Source organism: Tympanuchus pallidicinctus, unplaced genomic scaffold, assembly GCF_026119805.1.
Source record: "Tympanuchus pallidicinctus isolate F22 unplaced genomic scaffold, pur_lepc_1.0 scaffold2, whole genome shotgun sequence".
Taxonomy (NCBI): Eukaryota; Metazoa; Chordata; class Aves; order Galliformes; family Phasianidae; genus Tympanuchus; species Tympanuchus pallidicinctus.
In genome coordinates this window covers 14,640,581-14,666,952 of record NW_026294721.1, presented here as the reverse complement: position 1 = coordinate 14,666,952, position 26,372 = coordinate 14,640,581, and the positions used below count along the sequence as shown (strand labels likewise).

At 38.1% G+C, this 26,372-nt stretch overlaps 1 protein-coding gene across 1 annotated transcript; it reads right to left on the bottom strand.

Annotated features, from left to right (window-relative positions):
* On the bottom strand, window positions 1–25,534 carry NCAPG (non-SMC condensin I complex subunit G). Its single transcript, XM_052682817.1, has 21 exons — window positions 25,311–25,534; window positions 25,018–25,227; window positions 23,646–23,874; window positions 21,890–22,035; window positions 21,114–21,198; window positions 18,064–18,256; window positions 16,118–16,267; window positions 14,201–14,341; window positions 13,278–13,401; window positions 11,712–11,801; window positions 11,361–11,540; window positions 10,918–11,028; window positions 9,147–9,266; window positions 7,791–8,027; window positions 7,289–7,470; window positions 5,380–5,554; window positions 4,920–5,081; window positions 4,251–4,422; window positions 2,713–2,805; window positions 2,189–2,267; window positions 1–1,325 (listed from the first exon to the last, which is right to left on the bottom strand). The coding sequence occupies exons 1-21, from the start codon at window positions 25,419–25,421 to the stop codon at window positions 1,199–1,201; spliced, it is 3,117 nt and encodes a 1,038-aa protein (XP_052538777.1). The 5' UTR covers window positions 25,422–25,534; the 3' UTR covers window positions 1–1,198.
* Between the last annotated feature and the right edge of the window lie 838 nt (window positions 25,535–26,372).

Below are 26,372 nucleotides of genomic sequence, written 5' to 3'. Positions count from 1 at the left end.
CAGCATAGTAGCTGGAGCACCTTGCTTTGAGAACGCTACTTTTCACTTGTTTAGTCCTTAAGCCATTTCAGAGAAATACCGAAGATCAGAGCCACATATGAATCTATCTCAAACAAATTCATTGGAAAGTTGCACTGACACGTGCAGAGTGAACAGTCAACCTAAGTTTTAACTGACTGCCCTGGAAATTAAATGGTAACACAGAAGGATACGATCGACAGAGTGTTTCCAAACCAAACCCCTAACATTTCCAGAATTAATGTGCTCAGCCAACAGTGAATGTTTGGCACACTTTAAAGTTAATCTTCTATTGTCTCTGTAAAACTTTTGACTATTCCTAAATATGTCATTAGAAAAACCTCTGTGATCTTCAGAGTCATAGAAATCACTTTTGTCCGCCACTTTAAACAGACGGTATGCAGAAGCTTATATTTTTTGCCCTTTCTATACCTTACTTAATTGGATACTTATCAGGTACTTCTTTTATGATTTCTAAAAGCACATTAGCAATTTCATATAACAAGGTCACAGAATCACAGAACGGTTTGGTTGGAAAGGACCTTGAAGCCCACTCAGTTCCATGCCCCACCCACAAGCTGCCCAGGGCCCCATCCAGCCTGGTCTTAACACTTCCAGGGAGGGAAGTGCTCCTCCTTTCCTGCCCCCCTCCGGTCGGTAGCAGGCTTCCAGGCTTTGATTTGTAGAGTTAATTATGGCTTTGCCCTTTTGATGTCATTTAAAATAAAGCAGACATTTATCTCCAAGAAGCAGAATTCCCAATTAACACAAACCATAAAGGCCTCCTGAGGGACAGCAGATGTGCAGGCTAAGAAGGAAAGACAGTAGGTGTGTTAACAGTACAGCCAGAAGCGCTGCCATCACGCAACCACTCCAGGTCAAGCGTTCTCTCTGAATAACATTAAATACTAACATCATGTTAAACAAAGTCTGAAAATTTACATTTGTAAGTAAAAAAAAAACCTCCTTTTTTCTTCAGGTAATATTTTAATATGTTTTTATTACATCAATGATGTACTTCATAAGGGGAAGTTACTCAAAAGTTCCTAGAAAAGTATGGAGCTATAAATGATCAAATACTGAAAAAATTAAATGACACTAATGACAAGAGAAACCTTAATTTTTCAAGCCTGCTGTTAATAAGCAGCATTAGCAGGGGACATTTCCCCTCAGTTTGTCTTTATTCATCAGATTCCGTACGCAAAAGGGTCGAAAGGTTCATTCTTGTTTTTTCAAGTGCTGCAGTCTTTGCTCGTCTCGAAGGCCTTGAACTTGGCACTGGGACTGATTCTGGCATTTCATCATCGCTGAAATATAAAGTATTTTAAGATTAAGGCCCAAAAGACTAAACAAATGAAAGGGTTTGTTAATAGAAAACTTGAAATCACTGTACAGTAAATCCTTAACAAAAAAAGCTCAAGTATAGAAAGTATGTAATTAGTAACAAGAATTTATGAGTGTTTTCCAGGTGATACAGCAGCATCAGAAAAGATAATGGTAATGGGAGGACGGTTGGACTAGATGATGTTGTAGGTCCTTTCCAGCCTTGTGATTCTCTGATTGTAAGATAACCAAGGATCAGCAGTTGCAAAATAGGTAAAATCCCCAAAGCAAACACTGAACAGGCAAACTGCAATGGCTAACCCTGATGATCCTCAATCTGGGGGTTACTTGCTTGAAAAAGGATGAAAGCAACTGATAATTATAGAGATAATTCAATGTTTCTATCCTACAAGATCTGAAGGGAAGGAACACACTTTAGATGTTTTTTTTAAGTGTTGGAAGATAGGAAACAGAAATAGAAGCCAGAAATGTGGAGGGGAAAAAACATTGAATACTCAGAATTCTGCACAGAAATGGTATTAAAACAAAAAGCAGAGAAGTGGTCAGAAAAGAAATGCAATCAAAAAATGGAACTTCTGACAGACAAAACGTATAAACGTATATTAATTCTACACACAAAAGATCTAAAAAAAAAATGTACCAGCTCTGAGGAATAATAGCATTTGAAAAACAGCAGTAGATTTGAAAACTTCTAAAGTATCAGCAGAAAAATACTTTTCTTAAGCATTAGGTTTGGGGAAAGAAAAATATTCCTTTCTAGGAAGGAATTAAGTTTCTTTCTAGAATGGACATCGTGCTTTTGAAGGCAGAGAGAAGTAGTATTTACCTTTCACTACCAGATCTCACAGCTGTGCCAGTTTTCCTTCTGCTCACAGATCTTGTTCCCACTGCTGCTTTTCTTTGCCCTACGCAGAAGCAAAAACCTCTTCACATCACTTTATTTCCTTTGTTAAACCAGTTTTGCGTCTTTCAGTTAGTGATCAATGATGTATTGAAATGCACATGACATGCAGTCACAACACTGAGTGGAATGTTTTCTTCAAAACATTAACAACTGAAAACCCACAGACAAGGTGACTTTTCACAGTCACCTGGACGTTACTGTAAACAACTGCGACCATCTTGAAACCTTGTAGGCAGAGAAGTTCTTTGGTTTTTTGGTTGTTTTTGTTGTTGATTGATTTCTCTGATAGCAGAAAAGTTTTAAAAGCAGAAAAGTCTATTTTCATCCTTCAATACATTTTTTAAAAGCATATTATGAAGACTGCATTGTTTGTATGAAAAAAGAGGTTCACAAGGAGTTAATCTTTGAATCTGCCATTATAGTAGCCAGAAAAACCCAATGCATACCTCTGCCAGTTTTGTTTCTCGTGGATTTCACTTTTGCAGTTTCTTTATTTTTCACTTCAGTGACTGGAGTATGAAGAACATCCTTAGTATTTTCTGTTAAGCAGAATGATACGTGCAGAAGTCAGATAATCAGCTTTCAATTTACTGTAAATATCAGCACATTAACCAGTACCCAAAAAATCCATACAGTTTTAAATCCATTTTCCTTAAACTACAAATTTCCTCTAACTATGAATTAAATAATAAGGCCAGAAGGAGGTTTAAGGTGTCACTCAGCTGTAACATCACCCCATCATAGCTATAAAATGCTCCCACAGTCACAAGTAAACTATCCCTGAGAACTGCTTGCCCCCCATCCCTAAAATTACTGATGACTTCAGGAAATCCCTTTCTTCAGCAATTTATGCCACTGCTAGGAAGTTTTTTTTCTTAAGGTCAAAATCGTATCTCCTTTGCAGGAATCAAAGGACAAAAAGTAACTCATTTTGCTCTCATCCATCATTTCTGTATTTGAAGAACACCCCTTGACTTTCAGTGATCGTATTTTGAAAGAAAACAATGCTTTTCTCCTACAGCTTGCCTAAAGCTCTCAAAATCCCTCTTTTGGGAGAGATTCATCCCAAGATACCATTTGCTGTGAGCACAACATTTTATAAAGATGTATGAAGCTGCTTTAGAGTTCCAGCTTCCCATCCAACACATAAGCATAGAAGATAGTAACACAGAAGACACTTGATGCCTTCAGAAGCAGATTAAAGTCTTGGAGTAATCTACTAGGATATAAACAGCATTCATTTTAAAATTAAGATTTATTTTTTTTTAAAGTGATATCCTGCTTAAAATAGCTGTGTGTCAGTCTTTGTGGAGGAAGCCAAGGAAGTCTGAGCACATTTCATCCGATTGCTTTTCAACTGAAACAGATTAGATTTCCTGTGCCACCAACACAACATACACTGCTAAGATGTGCACCACTGCATCAGCTGTGCTGACTGCGGAAAGTTTTCCAGCCTCTTCCACTATAAGCTCAAATAGCAATAAAAACAAACCTGGTTCAACGTACGGACTGGGAATAAGAGACCAATGTAAACAGTTCAGTGCACTGACTGTACATAACTGTAACACAGCCTGCCAGAAGTGCACCGTTACTCCATTGGAGTCCAAGTCCACTGGAGTCTTACTGAACTGCGTTCTAAAGATGCAAGGAGTCACATGTCACTCCTTGTAAGACAGCACAAGGTTTGGCTGGCAGAGAAGTGCCAAGCAGCTTAAGAAAACATCAGAAGTTAATATTGTCTTTTTTAAAAAGAAAGAACTATAGGGCAGACCTACAAAATACAGCACTGCTTACATTCAAGTAACAATAATAAGATATTTATTTGTTCTGAGTTACTTTCAACAGTACGCATATTTATTTTTCTGCGCTTTTTTTCCCCAACAGTAGACTTGTTTGGTAGGGGAATAACCAAGACTTCTCTTCATACAAATCCTTGCAGGACATTCAATTGCACGTCTCCTATCTTACACTTCTCCTGAATTACCTTCCTCATTTTGAATAGAATCTGCAGATAATGTCTTGCCATTTTCCAGTGTCTTTTCAGAAACTCCCCTTTCCTCCATGCCTTCAGAGTGATCTTTGCTCACATTTGTACTTTTGGTCAAGTTCTTCTTGATCCTCTCAATAGCTCTTTGGCACAATTTATCTCTCACTTTCTGGGAAGAGACACTAAACATTAACAGCTACTTAATTTTACGACTATTTTATTAAGTATACCAATTACAAGCATTAGTTGGATTTACTGTTAAGAACGACAAAAAGCATCACATGAAGCTGATTATTCTGGTTGAAAGGAGAAAGATTTTCTCCATCACCACCAGGCCCCGCAACCCCAAAAGACTTATTATTTTTAAAGAGGCAATCTGAGGAGATAATAAAGTTACAGGACCTCTCAAGGTGAGATGGAATGTTGCTACTTCTTGATGGCATCCCTGTAGGGGAGCAGGACTCTTCAACGTTTCACATAGCTTTATCTTTCTCTGTCAGATTCAGATTTTTGTAAACGCCTCTTTAACCAATTTTTGAGAAATTCATTTTCAATGAAAAACTTCAGTCAGGTTATCATAACAAACAGCAGGCACTTCATTTTTAAGTACATCACAATGTTAGACTGCTTTTGGCATTAGAAAGAGCCATGTTATTTATATACTACCTCCAGAATCTCATCAAGCAGAAGCAGAAGATTCTCTGTGGAAGAACTACTGATTTCCAACAAACTTAACGCTCTCGCATAAACACGAACATCGGGCACAGTTGGGTCCATCAGGATCTCATTACAAATTTTCAGTGCTAAATTATCATGCACTGTTAAGTCCTGTGAAAGAAAGAAATCAAATACATGCAACAACTACATCATTCTAATTTAGACAGCTTATAATTTTGCATAGCAAATATCTGTTTTTTTAAATGCAGAATTTTGGGTACATTCACTAACTGATTTTCAAAGCTGCTTTTCCCAGCATGGGTCAATAAGGATGGTGCAAATTCCTTTTAGTATTACCAAAGTGTAAGAGTGAAAGAGAAATATTTAATAGCCTGAACAGTCACTTGCTTAATCAGTGCTCTGAATCAACTACAAGTAATGCTTTCTTCCAGTTCAACCCTCTGTATACCTGATACTCTTGAGACTTCTTGGCCTGAGGTCTCAGTCCACTGGGTCTGGTCAGATCCACCAACAGCTCAGAAACATTACTGATGTCTATTTCGGCCAAGGGTGAAGTTGCAGGAGCGTTTAACAGCGTCCGCAGAGTTGGAAGATAAGCTTCCTCAAAGCATTCCTGGTTGGATCTGTTTCAGTTGAATCGAGCATTAGCAGCATAATGAGACAGAATTAAATCTTTTCTTCTACAATCAAAGCTTTCAACTTCATATATTTCAGCTGTCAGAGGACAGGCCAATCTCACCAGAGACAGGCAGCAGGATCACAAAACCTGCCTTGTAGAACCAACTCCTCTAAAGCTTTAGCTCACTGGGCTTTTTCCTAGGAAATGTTATGTAACACTCCCTACTTCTGCACCTAACCACTTACCACAGAAAGCCTAACTGATACATACACACAGATTCTCTTCAAGGGACAGAAACACACTTCCCTATATCTTCATTTTTCTTCTGCTCATTCCTCCTTTCTGCTAGTAATTCTCTTTGGGCATACATCTCATTGTAAGAAAGCAATGAAGCCTGGCAAAAAAAACGTGGTGATCAACAGCATTCTGAAAGAAATATTTGTGTTTTCTTGAGCTCAGAAGAGTTCAGGACCCCTGCCAACCAAGCCTATGACCCACACAGTTGCACAGGGTTTTGTGGCAAGGTGTAGTTCCACGGGTCAAAACAATTTAAAAGGTACTGTGCCAAATCATATGAAGTACTGGCGAGGGAAGCAAAGCCCTTTTGGCTTGTTTGGTGTTTTTGTTTATTTGCTTTTTTAATCTCAGATACTTGCTCACCTTCTATTTGAACCCAATTAACTGGGGGACAGAACTGATGAGATAAATAACTTAAAAACACTAGATTGTTTGCTTCTGGATCATTGACTCAAATGTGCACTTTTTGTCTTTTTGCACAAGACTTTTTGTGCACTATAAGTGGGGCAGGAACGTACAGAAGCAAGAACTCTCCCACTTAATGATTTGTGCTTTAAGTTGGGTGAAACACAGTTGACATATCCAGATTATTTCCTACAAGCTAGAAAAACAACATTTTTAAGATATACTGTAGTACATACACACAAAGCTGCCAAGGAAATTATTACTCTTTAATAAACATTTCAGAATTAAGAATTGTTCACTGATTGCAGGACACTGTCCCTGCCATTAATGCACCACGCCATTCTAATGATGCAACAGAATATTATGCATAAAAGCCATCAACATTTTATAAACATTTCAAAAATTAAGCCTCTGGACTACAGCTGTGATCAGATGGGAACATCTGGACAACACACACAAAACATACTGAATTTAAATTTCAGTGACAGATCAGCACCAAAATTAGGCACAAAACTCCGCACAACTCACACATTTACCTTCCCTTTCTGAGTGGCAACTTTGCAGACTGCTCTGAATCAGCTGCCACACAGGGTAATAAATATCTGTCCACTACCAAAAGATGTTGAATCTGTTGTGCCTTTACTTTGGCACACACTTCAGTTAATAAAACAAACAAAAATATCCTGTTTCTCTGCTACCTACTGGGAGCTGTCCATTCTACTTTAACCTTTCCTGATAGCATCTATTAAAGTAGTATTCAAGAACATAAAGGACATCTTTTAAATCATTTTTTTAATTCGATATACAGAAAAACACTTTCAAAGAGTCTTAGGAAAGAAAAAAAATAGGTCAGAGAAGAGGGAATTCATAGAAAGTTTTTAGAATGGCCATAGATTGAGTCTGCATATATTCAAAAGTAATTTGCATAGAAGATTAAACTAAGCAGGTCTAACAAGCATTTATGCCATTTTGAAAAGGGCTGCAAAGCTGCTTGATCAACATACATCATCACATAATATTTAATATGAAGCCATACCTATTTGCATAAGCATATAAAGGGAAGAAAACTCCCAGACAATGTCTAAGTTGAGCGTCCTCTTCAGTCACAGGATTGTACCACAACAAAACAAGACGTGAGAGAAGTTTGGCACTTGTCAGCCTCCCACAAAACATCAGTTTGGCTATGCCTTCTGCAGCTTCTGTTCTGAGCTCTGAAAACTGACGAGAGTTGATCTCAGAGACAAAACACCAACCGAAGTGATTTTCACTAATACTTTATTGCGCTGCATAGTCTACATCTAATTCTGAAAATCAGTTCTCTACATTTCAGTATCTGCACCTGCAGAAAATGCTTAACTGGCTCGGAAGTCACACTTACTTGTATCAGTGGCAGTTATTTTCTAGGGCAACTAAGTATTTTAACACGAGACTATGTAACACACATCCTGTAAAGTTCAAACGCAACCTAGCAGAAGGGTAAGCCTTCTGCAGAAATTATTTTAGAAGGAAAACAAGGCAAGATTTATAATATTTCTTACCTCACTGTCTAAGAAACCATAAAGAAGCTGCAGGAAGCTGTGAATTGTAGCACTCCCTTCTTTCTTCTCCGTTGTTTCACCTTCTTCCTCACAACTTTCAGTTCCAACATGTACTTCTTCACTTTGAGGCTCACTGTCTCTTCTAGCTTTGAATGGCTCAATCCCAAACAGCATCAACTGATCAAAGACTGCTCTTAAAGCACTGAGCTTTACCTTTATATTATCTATTTGTAAAACCTAGGTTAAATAAAGAAAATACAAACATAATGTTATAGCAGAGCAGCACTGCTTAATATTAGAATAATAGCAGTGGATAGTTTTTTCTTTAGTAAGATTATCCCAGGATCTATACATCTATACATGAAGTTTCATATAAAAGTTTCCCAAGTAAAACAAACTTCAGACAGAAGGTGGGATTTGAGCTGAAGCCTAAGCAACTTGAAATTATAATATTCTAAGAAATAATCTATCAAATTTTCTATGCGATCTCCATTAATAAGGAAAAAAATGCAGCTTCACTCACCATATGCACGTATGAGACATAATCTTACCTTTCAACCTCTAAACATCTAACAAACAAAAGCTATTTATCTGTACTAAGTCCATAGTGCTAGGCACTACAGAAAAAACGTGTAAGACAATCCTTGCTCTGAAAGACCATGTAGCTTAATTAAAATAAACATTATGCAAATTACACCAAGGGACTGAGAGGTAAGTTCATGAAGGTCTATAGTTTACTACGTGCATTATGCTTCAAATTAACATCCAAATCAAAGAGATGCGGTGGGTTAGCCTCGAGACTGAGCCCTTGTCAGTTTAGCCCTACACTACTTGTGACAGCAGCCTACATAAAGAATAAGGGTTTTAATTGCTCATAGACATCAGCAATATCTACGTGAAAAGACATTCTCCTGAATTTCAGGAAGTCAGGAATTGCTGGTACTCGAGCACCAGAACTACGTATGATATAAGGTGGTTTTATTTTCTGTCCCATGACCACCCGTATGGGAACTGCTGAATCACAGCCTGAACCTCTGACTGATCACCTGAGGCGAGCACTGAGTCAGCCAGGGGAGCACAGCTGAAGGCAATTCTCCTGTGGTGCCAGAAGGGGTGGAGCCTGGCTGCACCTCTCCTACACCCATTTAAGAGCTGACTGCCAGTGGGAAAAGATTTTTTCTGGAGATCCCTCCTTTGGAGTTTTGCAGCAAGCCCAGGATACAGGTAAGCATTCTATCTGTTCTCTTCTTGTTACTATAATCTGCTCTGCCCAGCTCTCTTGTTTATTTCATAATTATAACATCTTTATATTTATTGACTGTGCACCACCATTCCATCTTCCAACAGAAATTTTACCTGCAACAACAATGCAAGATGCTGTCGAGCAAATTCTTTGCTTTGAAGGGAACAACAACCCAAGCATAGAACTGCCATGTTTCTCACAGCTGGGTGGACATTGGTTACACCAGGAAGTATCTGGAAAAAACAATACTCAGTTTGTCATTGAAATATGCAAGTCAAAAGCAGGGAATTGTCTGTACTGTGTACTGTATTGTATTATACTCCGAAACTAGAAATAACAGTGTGATGCAAAACCAGAAAATCGTAACTACTCCATTTATCTCGATATAAACAGAATCAGATTTTCAAGTACATAAAATAATAGTAGAACCACCAGCACTTTGCCCAGTATTTGCTTTAATAGACTTTATTTTCTGACAGAATAGTTGACCACTACTGAAACAAAAAACAAACCTGCACAGTTCTTCATGGAAATACACTGACATTCTTGCAAAGAAATGGTACGCAGTTCTAAATTGTAGAATACTGACACTACTTTCTTTACCTGTAATAGTTTTAAGAAGTCACTATAAGAATCCATGTGAAAGAAAAGCCAGATTGCATACAGGATGCATGCTATCATGATATCAATCTATATTTTTGTGTTTAATGAAGAAAGCTTAAAAAACACCTAACATAAGAAAACCCAGCAAGAAAAACAATATAAAAGCAGGATGTTGAAAACACAGAAGTGGAATAAACAACAAACATGGAAATTAAAGAACTAATTAAAAAAATTATGATGGACACATCAAAACTACTTATGATTTGTTGGAACATTGTTCTACATCTGAAAGAAATCAGGTGTTGTTCACAGTATTGGAGCTACTCTGAACTGGTGTTAAAGTTCAAACTGGAAAGAAAATTGCCAAAATGCTCACACTGAGTCAGATCTTGCAGATCATTGCCCTGTTAACAATAAAGATCAAAACCAAATTCCTAGAGTGTTACATAAGCAGGTGAGGTAGATAGGTAGATACCTCCCCTGAATTGTTGTCAACATCCCAACGATTTGTAGCTGAGACATTCTAGAAATGTGAGGCTGTTCCTAGATACCTAATTACTCCATAATATTTCTTTTCATGAACTTATTCAGTTTCCTTAAATTTTATGCATGTTCTCAGCGTGCACGCATCCTTTGACAAGGAATTCCATAGATTATGTATTAGAAGAATCAACTCATTCCATTTATTTTAAGCTTGGTGATTGCCAGCTTTACCTTATGATTATAGAATCCTCACTCACATTCCCCATGATGCCCATGACTTCTGACCTGTCTCAGACCCTATCTTCAGTCCTCTCTTCAGGTAAAAAAAAAAAAAGTCACTCATTTAGCCGTTCTTCACCCAGAAGCTGTTCCAATACTTTCCCTTTCTGCCCTTCTCTTGACCACTTCCAATTCAACTATGACCTTTCTAGATAGGTGTGATAGAAACTGCACAATAGCATTTAGTTGGGAGTGTATCACATGCTCACAGTAGCATACTGGGTTTTTCCCATTTTCCCCCCCTCTGTTATCCGCAGAGGAGACTTAAAATTCTTTGAAGCAGCACACTCAGCTACAGGGAGAGTCTCGATTTATTTTGGTGACTCCCTGCTGCATTCAGTTCTGGTGTAGATTCTGAGCTCACAGCTGGGCTGCACTTGCATGATTTGGAACAGCTCAGAAGCACTAGCCACAGTACTGCAAATATAGAAAATGATTCTGAAACAATCACAAACCATCCTGCCTGTGAACTAAGATCAATTTTTATTATAACCTACAACAGTGTTTATTGCTACATACCAGAGACTCTATTATTTCATTAATGGTTGGATCAATTCCTTTAGAAAGGGCCATCATCTTGAGAAGCTCGTGACACATCAATAGACACTTCACCAGTGTTTCAGGATCATCCTTCAGGGTGAGTCAGGAAAAAAAGAAGAAATTGTGTTACTAACAATGGTGGCTGTGATGGTGAGAATAGGCACAGTAAGCCAAGTTATTTCATACCCAAGTAAACATTTCTTACCCACTACAGATTTGATAAGTTAGCAACTTAATTAATCTATAAACAATGAAAAATGATTCAGTTTCATGTTTTCAGTTAAGAGTAAATACAGCATAACTAAGCTCCTTTTAGAATTCTGCAGTTATTTAAGAACCAAAAGAGCAGTTTACTGTAATCCATTTTGAATAAACTAAAAACAGTCAGCATTTGTGAATACAGAAAAGGAAAAAACTGAAACCTTCTCCACACGCATTTCTTTAATTTCACATTGCTCTGCTGCTTTTATCAGATCACTTTTTGTGTGTTCCAACTCAGTTATTTTCTCTTTTAATACTGATGCTTTATTAAAATCCTGCAGAGTAATGCACTCTTCCAAAGCTGCTTTTGCTTCAAAAAGTTTCACTTTTATTTCAGCCAACTGAAACGTAAAGCAGAAAGAAAATAATTATTATCATTACGCAGGACTATAAAACCTATATGGTATTAGCCAACAATGCACTACTGAGATCAGTTACTGATATACAACTATACAAAACTCTTACTTGATGGACAAGGATCATTTTTTTCCAGATAGCTAAAACTAGCTTACCTTAATCTGTTGCTTTCTTATTTCAGCAGCATCAACAGGCTGGTCAACAGAAACAATTGGCTCACGAACCTCTGAGACAATTTCTGCAATCTATTACAAACAAAATGTTAGTGATTTCAGCCAGTGATTTTTGGCTTAGATATCAGATACCAAGCATTAGTTTAACTTATCCAAATCTAAAATACCATCCTTCTGAAACTTCTGTGCAGCTTTCCTTAACCAATACATCACTGCACTAAGTCCTCAAGGAGGACTGACTTAACAATGAGCAGCCTAATCATGAAAGTCTAGTCCTATCTGCAGTCAGCTAGTTAAGCAAGAAAACAGAACTGCTTATCCTCAGGTGAGCTGAACAGTTTCTCTTGCAGTTCACAGGCACTGTCTTCTCTAGGTTTGAACACGCTTTAGAAAGACAGATTGGTAACACCAGTAAGGCTTTTCACCTGGTACTGCTGCCGTCAAAATACACCAACGCTGTCATTTCCAGCTCTATAAACTACATATGTAATACAGTGAGCCACACAAGTAACTTAATTCCAAGCCAAATACATGTGTGGAACTGGAAGCAGAATTATTCTGAGGGTTTTTCAGTTTAAGGGAGTTCATTAAGGACAGGCCTGTTATGTTAATAAGAAATGAGATGAAAAAAAAGAAAACTAAAAGACCATTGAGACGGGGATAGTTTCAGTTTGATTTATCTTGCACCAGATTTCCACAGTCAGCTTCCTCTTAGCCTCTACCCAAACAGAGGACATACTGAATCAGTGCATTTCACTTGTGTATTACTGAATCACACATTCTGTTGGTGTTGCACTACTGTAGTGCCAGGGTTACTACAGGTATTCCAAAATATCATGTAACAAACAGCCCAGCTTTACCTACTGGACTGAGACTTTCCAGAACTGCTCTGTCCATAAAGTAGAGAAATTACTTAAATTATTTCAGCAAAACCAAGAGTTTGTTTTTCATTAGACAAGTTGAAATAATCATTCCTCATATAGGAACATTCTTCATTCTCTGGGCAGCCTGATCTAATGGCTGGCAACCCTGCACATAGTAGGGGGTTGAAACTAGATGATCATTGTGGCCCTTTTCAGCTCAGCCCATTCTATGATACTACATAGGGACTTTACTATAAAAAGAATATTTTTCTTATTAACATTTGAGGTCTTTTCTCAGCAGAAAGGAGGGAAAAAAATCTGCAATCTGGAAATGTAAAGTATTCTCATTTTCTCATTTGAATGTTCTACTTAAAACTGTTTGGATCGAGTAAGACAAACAATTTTGAAACAGGCAGTTGAAGAGCAGTAATTTCCTACTTTGAGGGTTACCTTTACAAAATCAGCAATGTGCTCTGAAAACAGAGCTCTTCATCAAATATGCACAAAATGCAGCCATGTTGAGGGGAAAAAAAAGGTAGAGGTGCATAGCACAGAACAACATAAATACTTCTCCAAACCAAAAACATTTTAATTCCTGATATTTCTGTTGCAATGCTTTCTAAACACTGTTTGTCATACAGGGAAAGCAGAACCCAAAAAACAGTAAGTCTTTGGAATTACTTACAACTTGAATCCTTCTGGCATCATCCTCAATGATCCTGAGTAATCTTTCCACAAGTGGAGATACAAGAGCTGTTGAAGTTGCAGGCAGAATAAGAATCTTTTTTAAGAGAACTAACAGATGCTTTCTGCATTAAGGTGGGGAAAAAAAAACCACAATTTGCATTGTTAGGCATTTAATTATTTTACCTAAATTGAGTTAATGTGATGAATACATCACAGGATAAGCTTCTCTGTAACTATTTTGTTCCTTAGTAGAGTTCATCTTCTCCTAATTTTACCCCATTTCTCTTGATTAGAAAATACTGTTTTTATTTTTAATCAGTTTTGACTGTTGCTTAAAAGTCATTCCAGCAAAAAATATCTTGACAGGCTGCCATTGCATATTAGGCTCTGATGGGATGAAAATGACAACCTGATAATACTAGCATAACTGTCCTGTTTCAGAAAATGCCCATGATGGGATAAGCTTCCAAATTTATTCTTACTACTTCACAGGAAAATGTTACTCAAACTATAGGAGGCTTGTTTGAACGACTCAGTTAATGCATTCTAATTCAGTCTGAAATCTAAACTCTCTCCTTTTTAGGCCTTAGCAAGTTAGCAAATTCAAGATACTCATAGGCTACCCACTACAAGTCACCTGTGAAGAAATCATCCACTTATCTCCTGAATTTTTGGTATATTGAGTTCTAAATTAACAGTCTTGTATACGCATGAAACTTTTTCCATAAAAGCAAGCAGGCAGCATTTCACACACTTGGGCACAATTCCATTAAAGAGATGGTGTTGGGTTGTTTGTTTTTTGCCATTTAGCAGAGACTCACATGTCATGTTTGATCCGGTCATTTTCCCAACAGAGGCCTTATGTCTGTGGATTGGCATAAGTGCCATCCACTCAATAGCAGGTTTTCTACCCAAGTTTACCTTCCTCCCTCTTCAGTGGTGTCCATGCAGTCTATAATAAGAATCAGTTGCTGGCCTATAAATTCTTTTGTCATCAGGTTTTCAAAACAAGCGAAGTCTTCTCTTTGTTCTTCTCCAAGAACTGGCATATTTTGTATGTAACTGAATCCAAATAGAACAGATCATCATTCAGAATCATGGTTGCAATGAAAAAAACAAAAAACAAAGCAACAACAGCAAAACAAAAACACTTCCCTGACATGTATAAATAAGCTAGTTACCTTGCCTACAAGGCCTAATTTTTTAATGCTCTCCTTTTCATAGATGAATATTTCCAATAATGCTCATAGATAAATACTACCAATAATGTACAGTTTGAGAACACTGCACTCCATTAAAAACTAATCCCTTGTTTGAGAATGCAAAAAAAGAAATGCCTAAATAAAACATACAATCCTGTATTTGTTGTTAAGGGTCAGCGACTTGCAGCTTCTAACTTAAGTGATGCTGTCATAGCACACATACATCAAAGATTTCACTAGACTCTCAAATCTTAACTGAACCAACTGATGGGAATACTCACCAACAAGCAGCTTTACTGCCAATACTGCAATCAAGTATCAGCACCTACTTAATTTTAGTCAGCCTTTTCCTTAAGGGGAGGATTACTGAAGGCCTACTGAATAAGATTGGGTGGAACAGCTTTTTAATTTTTTTTCTGAGAAGAAATATTGTATGAACTGTCAAACCAATTATGAATTCATAAAGTTACACTCACTAGACCGGACCCATATTTCTATATTAAGTGTTCATGACTCTTTACTTCTGTTTAAGAAACACATCAGCACACCAAACACTGGAAAGTAGCAATGATTTGTATGGCATTTTTCACTCAGAGGGTGGTGATGCACTGGAACAGGTTGCCCAAGGAGGCTGTGGATGCCCCATCCCTGGAGGCATTCAAGGCCAGGCTGGATGTGGCTCTGGGCAGCCTGCTCTGGTGGTTGGTGACCCTGCACATAGCAGGGGGTTGAAACTGGATGATTGTTGTGGTCCTTTTCAGCCCAGGCCATTCTATGACTGATACAAGTATGCTACTCTACTGCAGAGAAACAAAGAATATGCATACGTTTAATTGGAAATATCTCTACAAACACTTTCTTCAGCAGATCTGATTTATCTGTATTTTAGCAATCTTCACTACATAGCTTACAAGTGCAGTACATCAATTAAGGTTTCCTAGCATTCTCTGCGCTCACAGAATTTGGACAGAATATTCATTAATGTGAAGACTGAAAGCTTTTCTCTCTGAGTATCTCACCAAGAAAAAAAAAAGTCTTTTTCTTCACTTAGGTAGAAGATTGACTTAACAAAACATTCATTGTTTCTCCTTCATTAAACCAGCCTGTAACTGCCTTCCATGGCAGTTCTACCACTAGCTGAGAACATAAGTTTTTGTGAAGCATGCCCTCGTACCAGGGAGAAAGACAGGAACAGCAGCCAAATTTTACTTTATTTTCACAAGTTACCACAATGAAAAATGTGCCAGTTTCTGCAGGCTCTTTACCAAACAGCAACCAGGGTACTAACAGCCAAAAGAGCTGCATGTTACAGAACAATCATTCTAGTAGTTTTAATGACACAGAATTATATACAGTTCATCTTCAAGTCCATCTTGCTCATAATGAGTAACGTGAAAACAACATTTTGAAATATTCCATTACCTTTTAGGCTTTTTTGCTTTAAAAAAGATTGAAAAGAGTTATTTATTCTAAACAAACAAACAAACAAAAAACAAACAACAAAGAAACAAACAAAAAAACCCAGATCTTTGGCTTTGAAAGAAATCTCAATAGCTGAAGCACAGAAATACGACCTACCTTTTCAAAAATAATTACTTTGGTGCAAGACAAAAAACGTGTTTTAAATGCAATGTACCTTAGTAAGTAATCTGCATATATGGCTGGTTCTGGCAACATCTGTTCCAGCAAATCTTCACCTTCTTCACCTTTTGACTTCAGATGTTCACAAAGACATCTCCAGTGCAACACATTCTCAGCTGTTAAGTTTTCCAAAGGAATCAATTTTCTTAACAACAAGAAATAAACAGAAATGAAGAAAATATACAAATGCACAGAAATACATTATTTCCTAAGAAGAAAAATCCTGTCAAAGATATTCTCCACAGCCGTACTTACGGACTGACAAAAATAACTTTGTAAACAAGGACGTGGAGTTGCAAGAGCTTCTGACTACACTGAGCTCTTCAGTATTTTACACCAAGACAGTTTGTGTTGGGTATTCTGTATGAAAGCTTTATATTTGCAGAAGAGAATCTGCTGTGCCTTTCAGATCTTCAAAAGTAATCACAGCATGCTAAACAGCATGCTAAACTTGCACTCTATGAAACATTGCCATGACTACAACTGGGGAAGATTGAACTCCACTAATCTGTAGAAATATAGTTGCATTATTTTTCAGCTTCTGTTCATAAACTATTTGTTCTGTTCTTGACTGCAGCATTTCACATTATGTTCTATAAAACTTTTTGCTCCCCCCAAACAAAACTAAAGCACATTCAAACCCTAATAACACTTAAATGAAACCACAAGGTGTAATCAGAAGTGTCATGAAAGAAAAGCTAAGTGCTTTGCATAAATCAAATAACCTCATTGCAAGTTGAATCATTTCACTTGCTTCCCAAGGTACCATTAGCCCAACAGATCCACTTCTTCAAAACATTACTTACAATTCTCAGTTAACCCAATCTTTTAGAAAGGAGCCTTTGTTTTGTGCAGGATCAAAGTCTGATCGACAAGTCTAGAAGGATTTTTCCTTTGAACTTTAGAAACTGGCACATTTCCAAAAGCTGTAAGAATGTTATTTCCCCCTTATCGTGCTTTTAAAATCCAAACAGGCCTGCACCTGTAGCTTTGAAGTACAATATATCATCTGCTGGTTTCAAAACATAGGTCACAAGCTACTACTAGAAGGCAAAACATTTTGTAAGACGGAATTACATTTTTTTTCCCTCCAAAATACAGAATAACCTTGTTTGCATTTTGTAATCAGTGACTACTTGTCATTTAAGTTTATCACATGAGACTTAGATAATCATTCCACTCCGGTTTCTTTGATTAAATCAAAACATTTCTTACCTCCCTTAGTAATTTCCTATAGTTTCTATTTTTTCCCTTCCTCCTTTCATTTTATTGTTGAAATGTAATATATTTATATCACATTCTCTTCACCGTGGATTAGAACTCACCTAAACAAATTCTACCAAAAATTAATGCAGGAAAAGAAGCCTCTAAGCTCCATCAAGCTTCCTTTAACAACTAAAACAGACTGAAACAAAGGCTGAAAAACAAGCCAACAGACTGCCTAAACAGTACATGAATAACTGAAACTCAAATTGTGCTGCCCTAAGCCAGCAAAAAGGATTGAGGGAAGCCAAGGCAAAGAGAAAAAACAGAAAGAAAAAAAAAAAAAAAAGTCAATAATGAGGGGGAAGAAGAGACAAAAGGCAATATCCAGAATCTGAAAAGGTGACACAGAATCTGTGATATTGATTCTTTTAATCAGTTATCACAGATTAAAATAAGAGATTACAGTTTTGCAGGTGTAAACTAAAGCACTGGAGACAGCACAGGGAAATGAAAGAAATTAAGTCCTATTACTCATAGCAGAGCTTGCTTTATTGATGAGTTTACTCTCCCCTGTGATTTTCACAATCATTTTCGGTTACCAAACACATTAGAAATACAAACAAACAAAATGTAACCAAAACACTTCAGGATACAAACACCAGGGATACATCACAGCTTACACGAAAATATCACAGCCTTCTCATAAGCAACAGACAAGAGAGCTGATCTCCATACCTGTTGTCAAGGTATTTGCAGTTCTGAATGCAGTCGTTAAGTGAGGACAATGAAAACACAGCATTCAGTACTGGGACGGCCACTTCTGGGCAGTTCTCTACATCCAGTCGATGAAGCAATTCTAAAACATTGCCTTCGGTAAATTGTAACCAAGCTTGAAGCAATTTCTTCTTCATTACTTCCTTAACAGCATCTAATAATACAGAAATTGAAACAGTTGATAATGTCAGAGCACATAAAAAAAAACATGTTTTCAACACACCAGTCACTGTTCCATAAAGTTATTATACAGTTGAACTTGGCCTTTTTTTCTTTTTATTATTATTTTTTTTTTTTTTTGAAGTGGCACAAGAGTTAAATAAGAACTGTGTATGGAAAACTAACACTTGTATGAGGGAACATCATTTTTCCCCTATAAGGAATAAAGGCTCTTTAACCAAAACCAGCTACATCTACAACCAACACGTCACCCCAGAAAATACATCAGTCATGACCTCTTTTATTAAAGCCATGGAACATTCTAGGGAAGCATGTCTATCCAGTTGCCCTCTTTCAGGCATTTATAAATTAGCCACTGCTGAGGCAGGAGACAGATGCACAGACTTTTATTCCGATTTGCCACACAGAATTCTTGCGTTAATTCAATTATCCAACTGTGTGTTTCAGAATCCAAAGTAAATCCCTCCAGTACCTCCTCCCTATTGAGGCAAACAAATAACTTCAGGATCAGCAGAGTAAGCTTTATCAATTTCAGCAAGGAAGAAAGGTTAACAGCCTGGTGGAAAAAGGATAACTACAGAGTGACTGAAGTATGCTCTTAGGAAGCCTAGAAAACAATAGCCAATATAAGGGAAACAGTGACAATATTCACCTTCCTACTCTATATAACCCACGATAATAGAAGACAGCACTCCCTGAATTCTAAAAGATGCTGAAGATCTGTTAAACAAAAAACAATAAACAACAAAAAAAACCACAACCCACTAAATTTAGGTTCTAAGAATGAGAAGCATCTCCAAGAAGTGAAAGGCATAACCATCAGAATGTAGCAGTGTGAAAGAAAGCAAGTGGAGAACTGACAGCTGAATTGGTTTTGCACCCTGCAAAGTAGAATTAGGCAAAATCTGGATTATGCCTTCTAGATCTGGTTTAATTATAAACCCTGCCTCTGAAGCCAGTAAGAAAGACATTCCAGCCTAGCAACCTTTAATGGACAAGTTGTTCTTTGTTAGCTTGGGAGTATGTTCACATGAGCAAATTCAATAAAAGATACCCATATTCAAGGTTACAGTTTGCAAAAAGATCAAAATGAGAGGAAACTAGTGGGTGTATATATAAATACAGACTTCATGGAACATAAAGCTCTTTTGCCTAGTGAAGAGCATACAGCATCAGTGAAGCTGCCTACCTTGGCAGATACACAAGGGTTAAAAAAAAAAAACAACAACAAAAAAAAAACCACCAAAACACAGAACAAGTTCTCAGTAGTTGGGATGAAGAATCATCCTAAGGAAGAGACACCAGCTGAGGAAATATCTTCCCTGCATAAATGAAGAAGGCAGCTCTCTGCCAAACACTTCAAGGTCACCAAAACATAAACCACATAGAAAGTCGGTACCTTCTCAGTAAGGAAATGAAGCTAATCCTTGTTCCTGACAGATGAAGGACCACAGGAAAAAAGAAAAAAAAAAAAAAGCTAGTGAAGGTAGCTTTCTCCTCTGGTTTGCAAAGCTTACTAAAAAAGAAACGCATTCATGCAAAGACAAGAGAGCTATCAGTTGAGATTAAGTACTATTCTTTTTTAGTAGGGAGGAAAAGTGAAGAAGAATTGCCTGATTATGTCAAACTGCACACACTAATATACAGATAAGAAAAAAAATAGCAGTCCAGAATGTATTCTTTTCCAGTGCTAGAATTCAGAAACAGAACTTGAGAAATCTCACTAAGTTACTATACAGTAACTGAGAGTAGGTGGGAAAAACACTAACTAAAACTTATCATGCAGAAAAATGACTTCTCTGTAAGCACAGTTCAATACAGCACAAGAGAGCTCAGCTGATTCTAACTTCTGCTTCGACAGCTCATATGGTCCCCAGCTCAGATCACATTCATATATGATGCACTTTGAAGAGCTTCTGTTGGCAGTTAGCAACGTACTTCTTTTGCTCTCTGAAGGCACACAGCCACATCGGTCACAATTCACACAACTCACAGGCAGTACATCACTACAGAAAACAGAGTAACACCTAACAAGGCTTCACACAGGCTTCCCAAAGTGTGCGAATCACACTGCCACACTTAAACTGGCAGTTTTTATGATGGAATTCCATGCCATGCTATTGCTGGAAAGAAAAGTCACTTTCTGTGTAGGCAAACCTCTCTCAGATGCACGTGGCCTTGTGATGGTTTGATGACAGAGCGCACAGAAATACTGGCACGTTCTGAGCAGCTCTTCATGAAAATGAGACAGCACAGAAGATTTCAAAAACAATAAAGCCACTTCACAGTGAAATGAATGAGTCGATCAAAAATGCATTAAGTAATATTCATGCCAGTTAAATGACAAACAAACAAAAATTTCTCTCAGGACTTACATGGGAAACATTTTAAAACAATTTTCAGCCTGATACTAAATTCTTTGATAAATGCAACAGTCAAAGATATTTGGAATGAAGCATCTTTTTTTTCAAAAATACCTGTAATTAAATAACTACATTTCTCCTACTTCTGTGTTTGATAACATTATTTTTGAGGATTTTTTTTGTTATTTTTTTCCTAGCTTTAATTTTAATTTTAATAATTCATTCTTATTTTAGAGCTCAATGGCTTTCCTGTTTTTTGAAAATGCAATTCTCTTCTGGTTTATCCACTAGCAGATGACTGGAAGAACAGAAGCAGTAAGCAGGATTTCTTGTGCTTAAGCATTTCTCAGCATTTCCCTTTGAGCTCCTTATTACTGCCATCACGGCTTCCACATCAGTAATCTCCACTGCGTTAGAAGATATTCTCTCAAATACTGGTATTAAGATATTTTTAAAATGATCACTTACCAGATCTGTCATTAAGTCCTTGTTGCAGCAGTTTTACTCTCTGTGCTATTGATAGAGCTCTCAGGTGAACTTTTTCTGCCAAAACCTTCAGAAAAAAGAAGATATTAAAAAACATTTCTACACATTTTAGTGAACTCGTGAGCTATCTGTGAATCCAAGCTCTCAGTTTTATCCAATCCACAGAAACTTTAAGTCAGTAAAAGCCTATAATATCTGTATCATCAGCATTCTATCAACTAGTAAGCTGATTCCTGTTCATGGAAGAAAAATAAAACTTAATCTAAGTTAAGCAAGAAGAGAATATGGTTGTGTGTGGCTGTGTTACATTTTGCTTGAAGATCCTGTTCTGTGATTTTTAAGGCACTTGAACAAGAAATGTCTATGGTAGCAACCTTCTTTCCTTTTACCTCTACATGTAAAAATAAACAGCAGTTGATACTTCACAAAGAGGGAACGTGAAAACTATGCATAATTTGACACTAGTATGGCTGTGATCCTAATATTAGTTAATTATTTGTAGTATAAAACAGAAGAAAAATTGTTTCACTAACCTCACAAATGGGCATAGAAGATTATGGACTGTATAAACAACCTTGAAGAACTGAATTATATTAGAAATGCGATTTCTATCAGGCAAGTTCTTGCGTACTTGAAAACACCCCACCAAAGTTCTGGTAAGTGAGAAATCTTACAGTTTAACCAATGAAATATGATAGAAGATTTAAAGCCTTTTCTTAAGCCACTGTTGGAAATTAATTATAAATGGTGCACTTTACCTCATATGCTAGCTTCCTGACAGCTTCCTTCACATCCATTGTACGCCCTACAATTTTTGGCAAAGTCCTTGCTGATGGAGCAATACATGACAGCACAGCACGCCTCACTTCTGAATTTGAATCATTTTCAAGCAACACGTTGTAAACTGAAAGCAAAATAGTCAGCTTTTGTAAGGGTGTAAGGCATTCACATTACTGAAAAAAGGACGATACTCAAGAAGGTGAGCAGGCATTATTGAAACCTCTCCCCTTTTGCACAATGCTAATATAAACACAGGGATCAGGTTAGGGTGACAGCCCCAAGATTTTAAGGCAACTGTACATAGAACTGAAGTCAAATGCAAGAATAGTTATTTGTTATTATTAGGATCTTCAGTTAATTAAACTGCTACTCTAGATCCTCCCTATAAAATAACCACTTTGTCATTAACTGGACAAAAAAGTATCCAAATGTTGGACCTCTATTCACTGGAAATACATCCTTACCACCTTTGAGGAGAATCCTCAGTTTTTCCTAACAACTGAAGATTGACAACTGCATTAAGCCTACCAAAATACATTATTATCCTCATGTAATTGTTATTTTCCTTGCCTCTTTTTCAAAGTTAAAAGTGACAACATAAGATTTGATCAGAGAATACTTGTCTTTTCCTTTTTGATCTGCAACTCGTTATGAAATTTTTGTTCCTAAACAAGAAACATATAAACAAACTTTCAGATAACAACTTCAAAAAAGGCATCTTAACAAGAAAAAAACTAAGCTAATAATACACTATAATTTTACAAACGTATAGTCCATCTACCATTGTCTTTTGAAGCAAGAGAAGTAAGGTCTAATAAAAAAAGCATACCATCCAAAATGAAGTTCACAAGTTGGTACAAAACAGCATAAGGAAAACTGGGTTTCAGCAGTACTAATTTCTTATATGGAACTGATTGCCACATCCCTGGAGGCATTCAAGGCCAGGCTGGATGTGGCCTGGGCAAGGCCAGGCTGGATGTGGCCTGGGCAAGGCCAGGCTGGATGTGGCCTGGGCAAGGCCAGGCTGGATGTGGCCTGGGCAAGGCCAGGCTGGATGTGGCCTGGGCAAGGCCAGGCTGGATGTGGCCTGGGCAGCCTGGTCTAGTGGTTGGTGACCCTGCAGATAGATGGTCATTGTGGTCCTTTTCAACCCAGGTCATCCTATGATGCTATGATTTATGAGCAAGGTGAGATTTGCACAGGAGAGGAAAAAAAAAAAAAAAAAAAAAAATGGCTCAAAACACATAGAGGTCAACAGTGCCAGTAACCAGGTGCATCGCTGATACAGAAGGCAGATGTCATTTTGGACAAAAATCAGCCTTTGTATTGCCATTTCTACTCCTCTGAACATTTTTGCACAGATTCAACTCAGTTGTACAAAAGCAGCCTAGGAGGGTCTGAACAGAGCAAGCATGTATCCTTCTTCCATCTCAGTTTGCAACAACACTATCTTTCTCACCATCCCACAACTGCACTGAGTTCACAGAACAGGGTGATCAATCATTTAATTCCCAGTGGATCTCTCATTCAACAAGTTCTGTTCTGTTCTTTCCCCCTGAACGTACACCAGCCCTACCTATACAAGCTCCATTGACTACGAGCCCCACCACTGCTCTAACAATTGCATGAAGAACACCCTCTAAGAAAGCGTTACTCGAAGCTTCAAAAAATGTTTCAAAGCAAACTAACATAAGTCAACAAACCTTTTACAAAAAGAAAATAAGAGCTACTTACTATTAACAACAGGACAGTTTTCATCCTTAGGATCTTGAAGCCTTGACAGGGCCAAGACAGCTTGAATTCTCACATTTGAAAACTTATCTTTAAGTCTAATCAGCATAGCTTCATTAATTTTATCGAATAATTCGTCATCAATCTGAGCATTCTCTGGCATGTTTCTCAAAATCTTATTAACAAGCTGGCATGTTCGAAACCTAACTGCATGGCTGTTTGCATCATGAGACTGCAGGGAAGTGGAGCGGGGTGGGAAGGGAGAGAAAAAAAAAGTATTCTTTCTTATTTTCATTGTAAGATCATCAATATGCATATGTAAGTAGTTAGCACTCCATACAGAAGATAAAATACACACTTTCATATCTCAGAAGCTCTTCCTATTCTTTAGTAAGACTAAAAACCTCACAGAATTGAAAAATATTTATAGCTCATCATTTGTATCAGCAGCACACTGTACACAATTAGCAATGCCCTCAGAAAGGAAGAAAACTATACCACTAATCAGAAGACATGAGCTAGCTTCCTCCTGTCCCCATAAAACATTAAAAGAGAAAGAAAATAGGGATAATGACTAGCTAGTGCTCTTGGCATTACTGATAACTTTTCATGACAAAATATTAATTTAAAAGAATTTAATTTTACTTGTGGTCTCACACTATCAGAATTGACAGTCTTCTTTTTATACATAAACTCCTGGAACAAGCAGGAATTAATAACACAAATGCCAATCATATGTGTGAAAAGCATTTTATTATTTTTACTTGTCAATGAAGCAGTATAAACTAATGTCATGTATGCAAACGCACCCACAGTGAAACACTTAATGACATGCTTGATAGCCAAATAAGAAAACAATTTATATTTTCCTCACAGACCTAACTTCTAAAATCTGTTTTGCTTTGGGTTTTTGTGGTTGTCATAATCATAAGAATCATAAAATCATTAAGGTTGGAAAAGCCCTCTGTGATCATCTACTCCAACCATCCATCTAACACCAACACAGCCCACCAATGACTACCTGCTCATTTCTGTGTGCTTTTTGTACGCATTGTTTTGGTTTTAGTTTTTCAAATCATAAAGCTTTGCCTTGCTTTCACTTTTAAGCTTCCAGATTGTAGATAATGCAAGAAAGTTTTCCCTACTGTGTATAAACAGAATCACAGAACGGTTTGAGTTGGAAGGGACCTTAAAGCCTATTCCAAGCCCCGGCCGCGGGCAGGGCTGCCACCCACCAGCTCAGGCTGCCTAAGGCCATCCAACCCGGCCTTAGTACCTCAAAGGACAAGGTGTACACAGCTTCTCTGGGCAGCCTGTACCACTAAGTAAAGCTTCCACTTTACAGTTAAAGATTTAACAGCAAGTATTACTGTACCTCAAGCAGAAAGTTAAACACATAATTCAGAAGCGAATTGTCTTCTTCTCCTTCCTCACTACCCTCCTCTTCCTCCGTTTGATAAAACGAAGTCACAAACTTAGCCACAAAATCGACCAGTTGCTCCACGGCTGGCTCCCGCTTGTAGACGATCATAACATACTTCAGGAAATGAACGAACTTCTCATGGAAGTCTTCCTTATCTTGTAACTGAAAGAAGCACCAAACCAAAGTAGTTTATAACCTTTCAGAAGCAGTCCCACAGTTTTCCCCTCAGACGCTCAGGCCGGTACCTGGCTGTAGGCGCTCTTCAAAGCCACAACGAGCTTCGCGGGGTTCTGGTGGGGTTTCTGGGCCAGCTGGAACGCCTCTTGTATCTGCAACGGTTTCTTCGCCGGACACATGGCTGCGAACAGGACGCTCACCCTTCCCGCGCGGAGCACGGCGCAGCACAGCACAGGCGGAGCGCAGCCAGGCCCCCTGCAACGGCCGCCAGCTTCAAAAACGGCGCGAGTGCCGCCCCCAAGTCTCGCGAGAAACGTGGGAGTGCGCGCACGCTCGCGACTGCGCGCGGCTGCCAGGCCGGGAAATGGCGGGCGGAGTGGCGCGGTGAGCGATTGGGGATGTCGCCATCTTTCTGTGAGGAGAGCGGAGCTGGAGGATTTTTCTGTATAGTCAGTAGTGAGCTGGAGTTAAAACGATACGGGACGTCTTAATAGTCTGAATACACGCTAAGCGCCGAGAAGAGTGCTTAATGGCACATGTAGCTAAGTAAGCGCTGAGCTTTCATGCTGCCCACAGCCGCTGCCCCAAAGCCCTCCTAGCTGCGATGCGGAAGGACGGGCAGAGCGGCGGCTTTGCAGCGGGAGCCTCAGGCCGAGCAAGCGGGATGGCAAAGCAAGGCAGGCCGGCTTGTGTCCAGACGTAATGAAAATCCTTTGGGGAGTGATCATTAAGTGAGACAAACTAAAAACGCTAATCTATCTGGAGCAACGTGTTTTTTTTACCATATTTAAAGTTTATTTTCACCTTTTGTAAAGAGTAACAAGGGGAATCAAGTTCACTTGGTACAGCTGGTGTCTGTGTAGTTGTCTGGGTGGACTGTCAAAGCTTAAAAGAATTTGCAGGCCACTGAAACACCGTTCTGTCTTCTGTCAGCTCTGAGGGGGCATAAAAGGGCTGTAACTGCCTCAGTGGAAAGGGTACAACTGCCTCCTAGATTGCATCTTTTACTGGTGTGAGTTTCCCCCCAAATTTTTAAGCATTTGTTGTAAGCATCGTTTTTTCAAAGAAATCCTTTAATTAAACATGAGAATAGATTCTGTGTCTTACTCAGTTTCTCCTTTAGTCTGGAG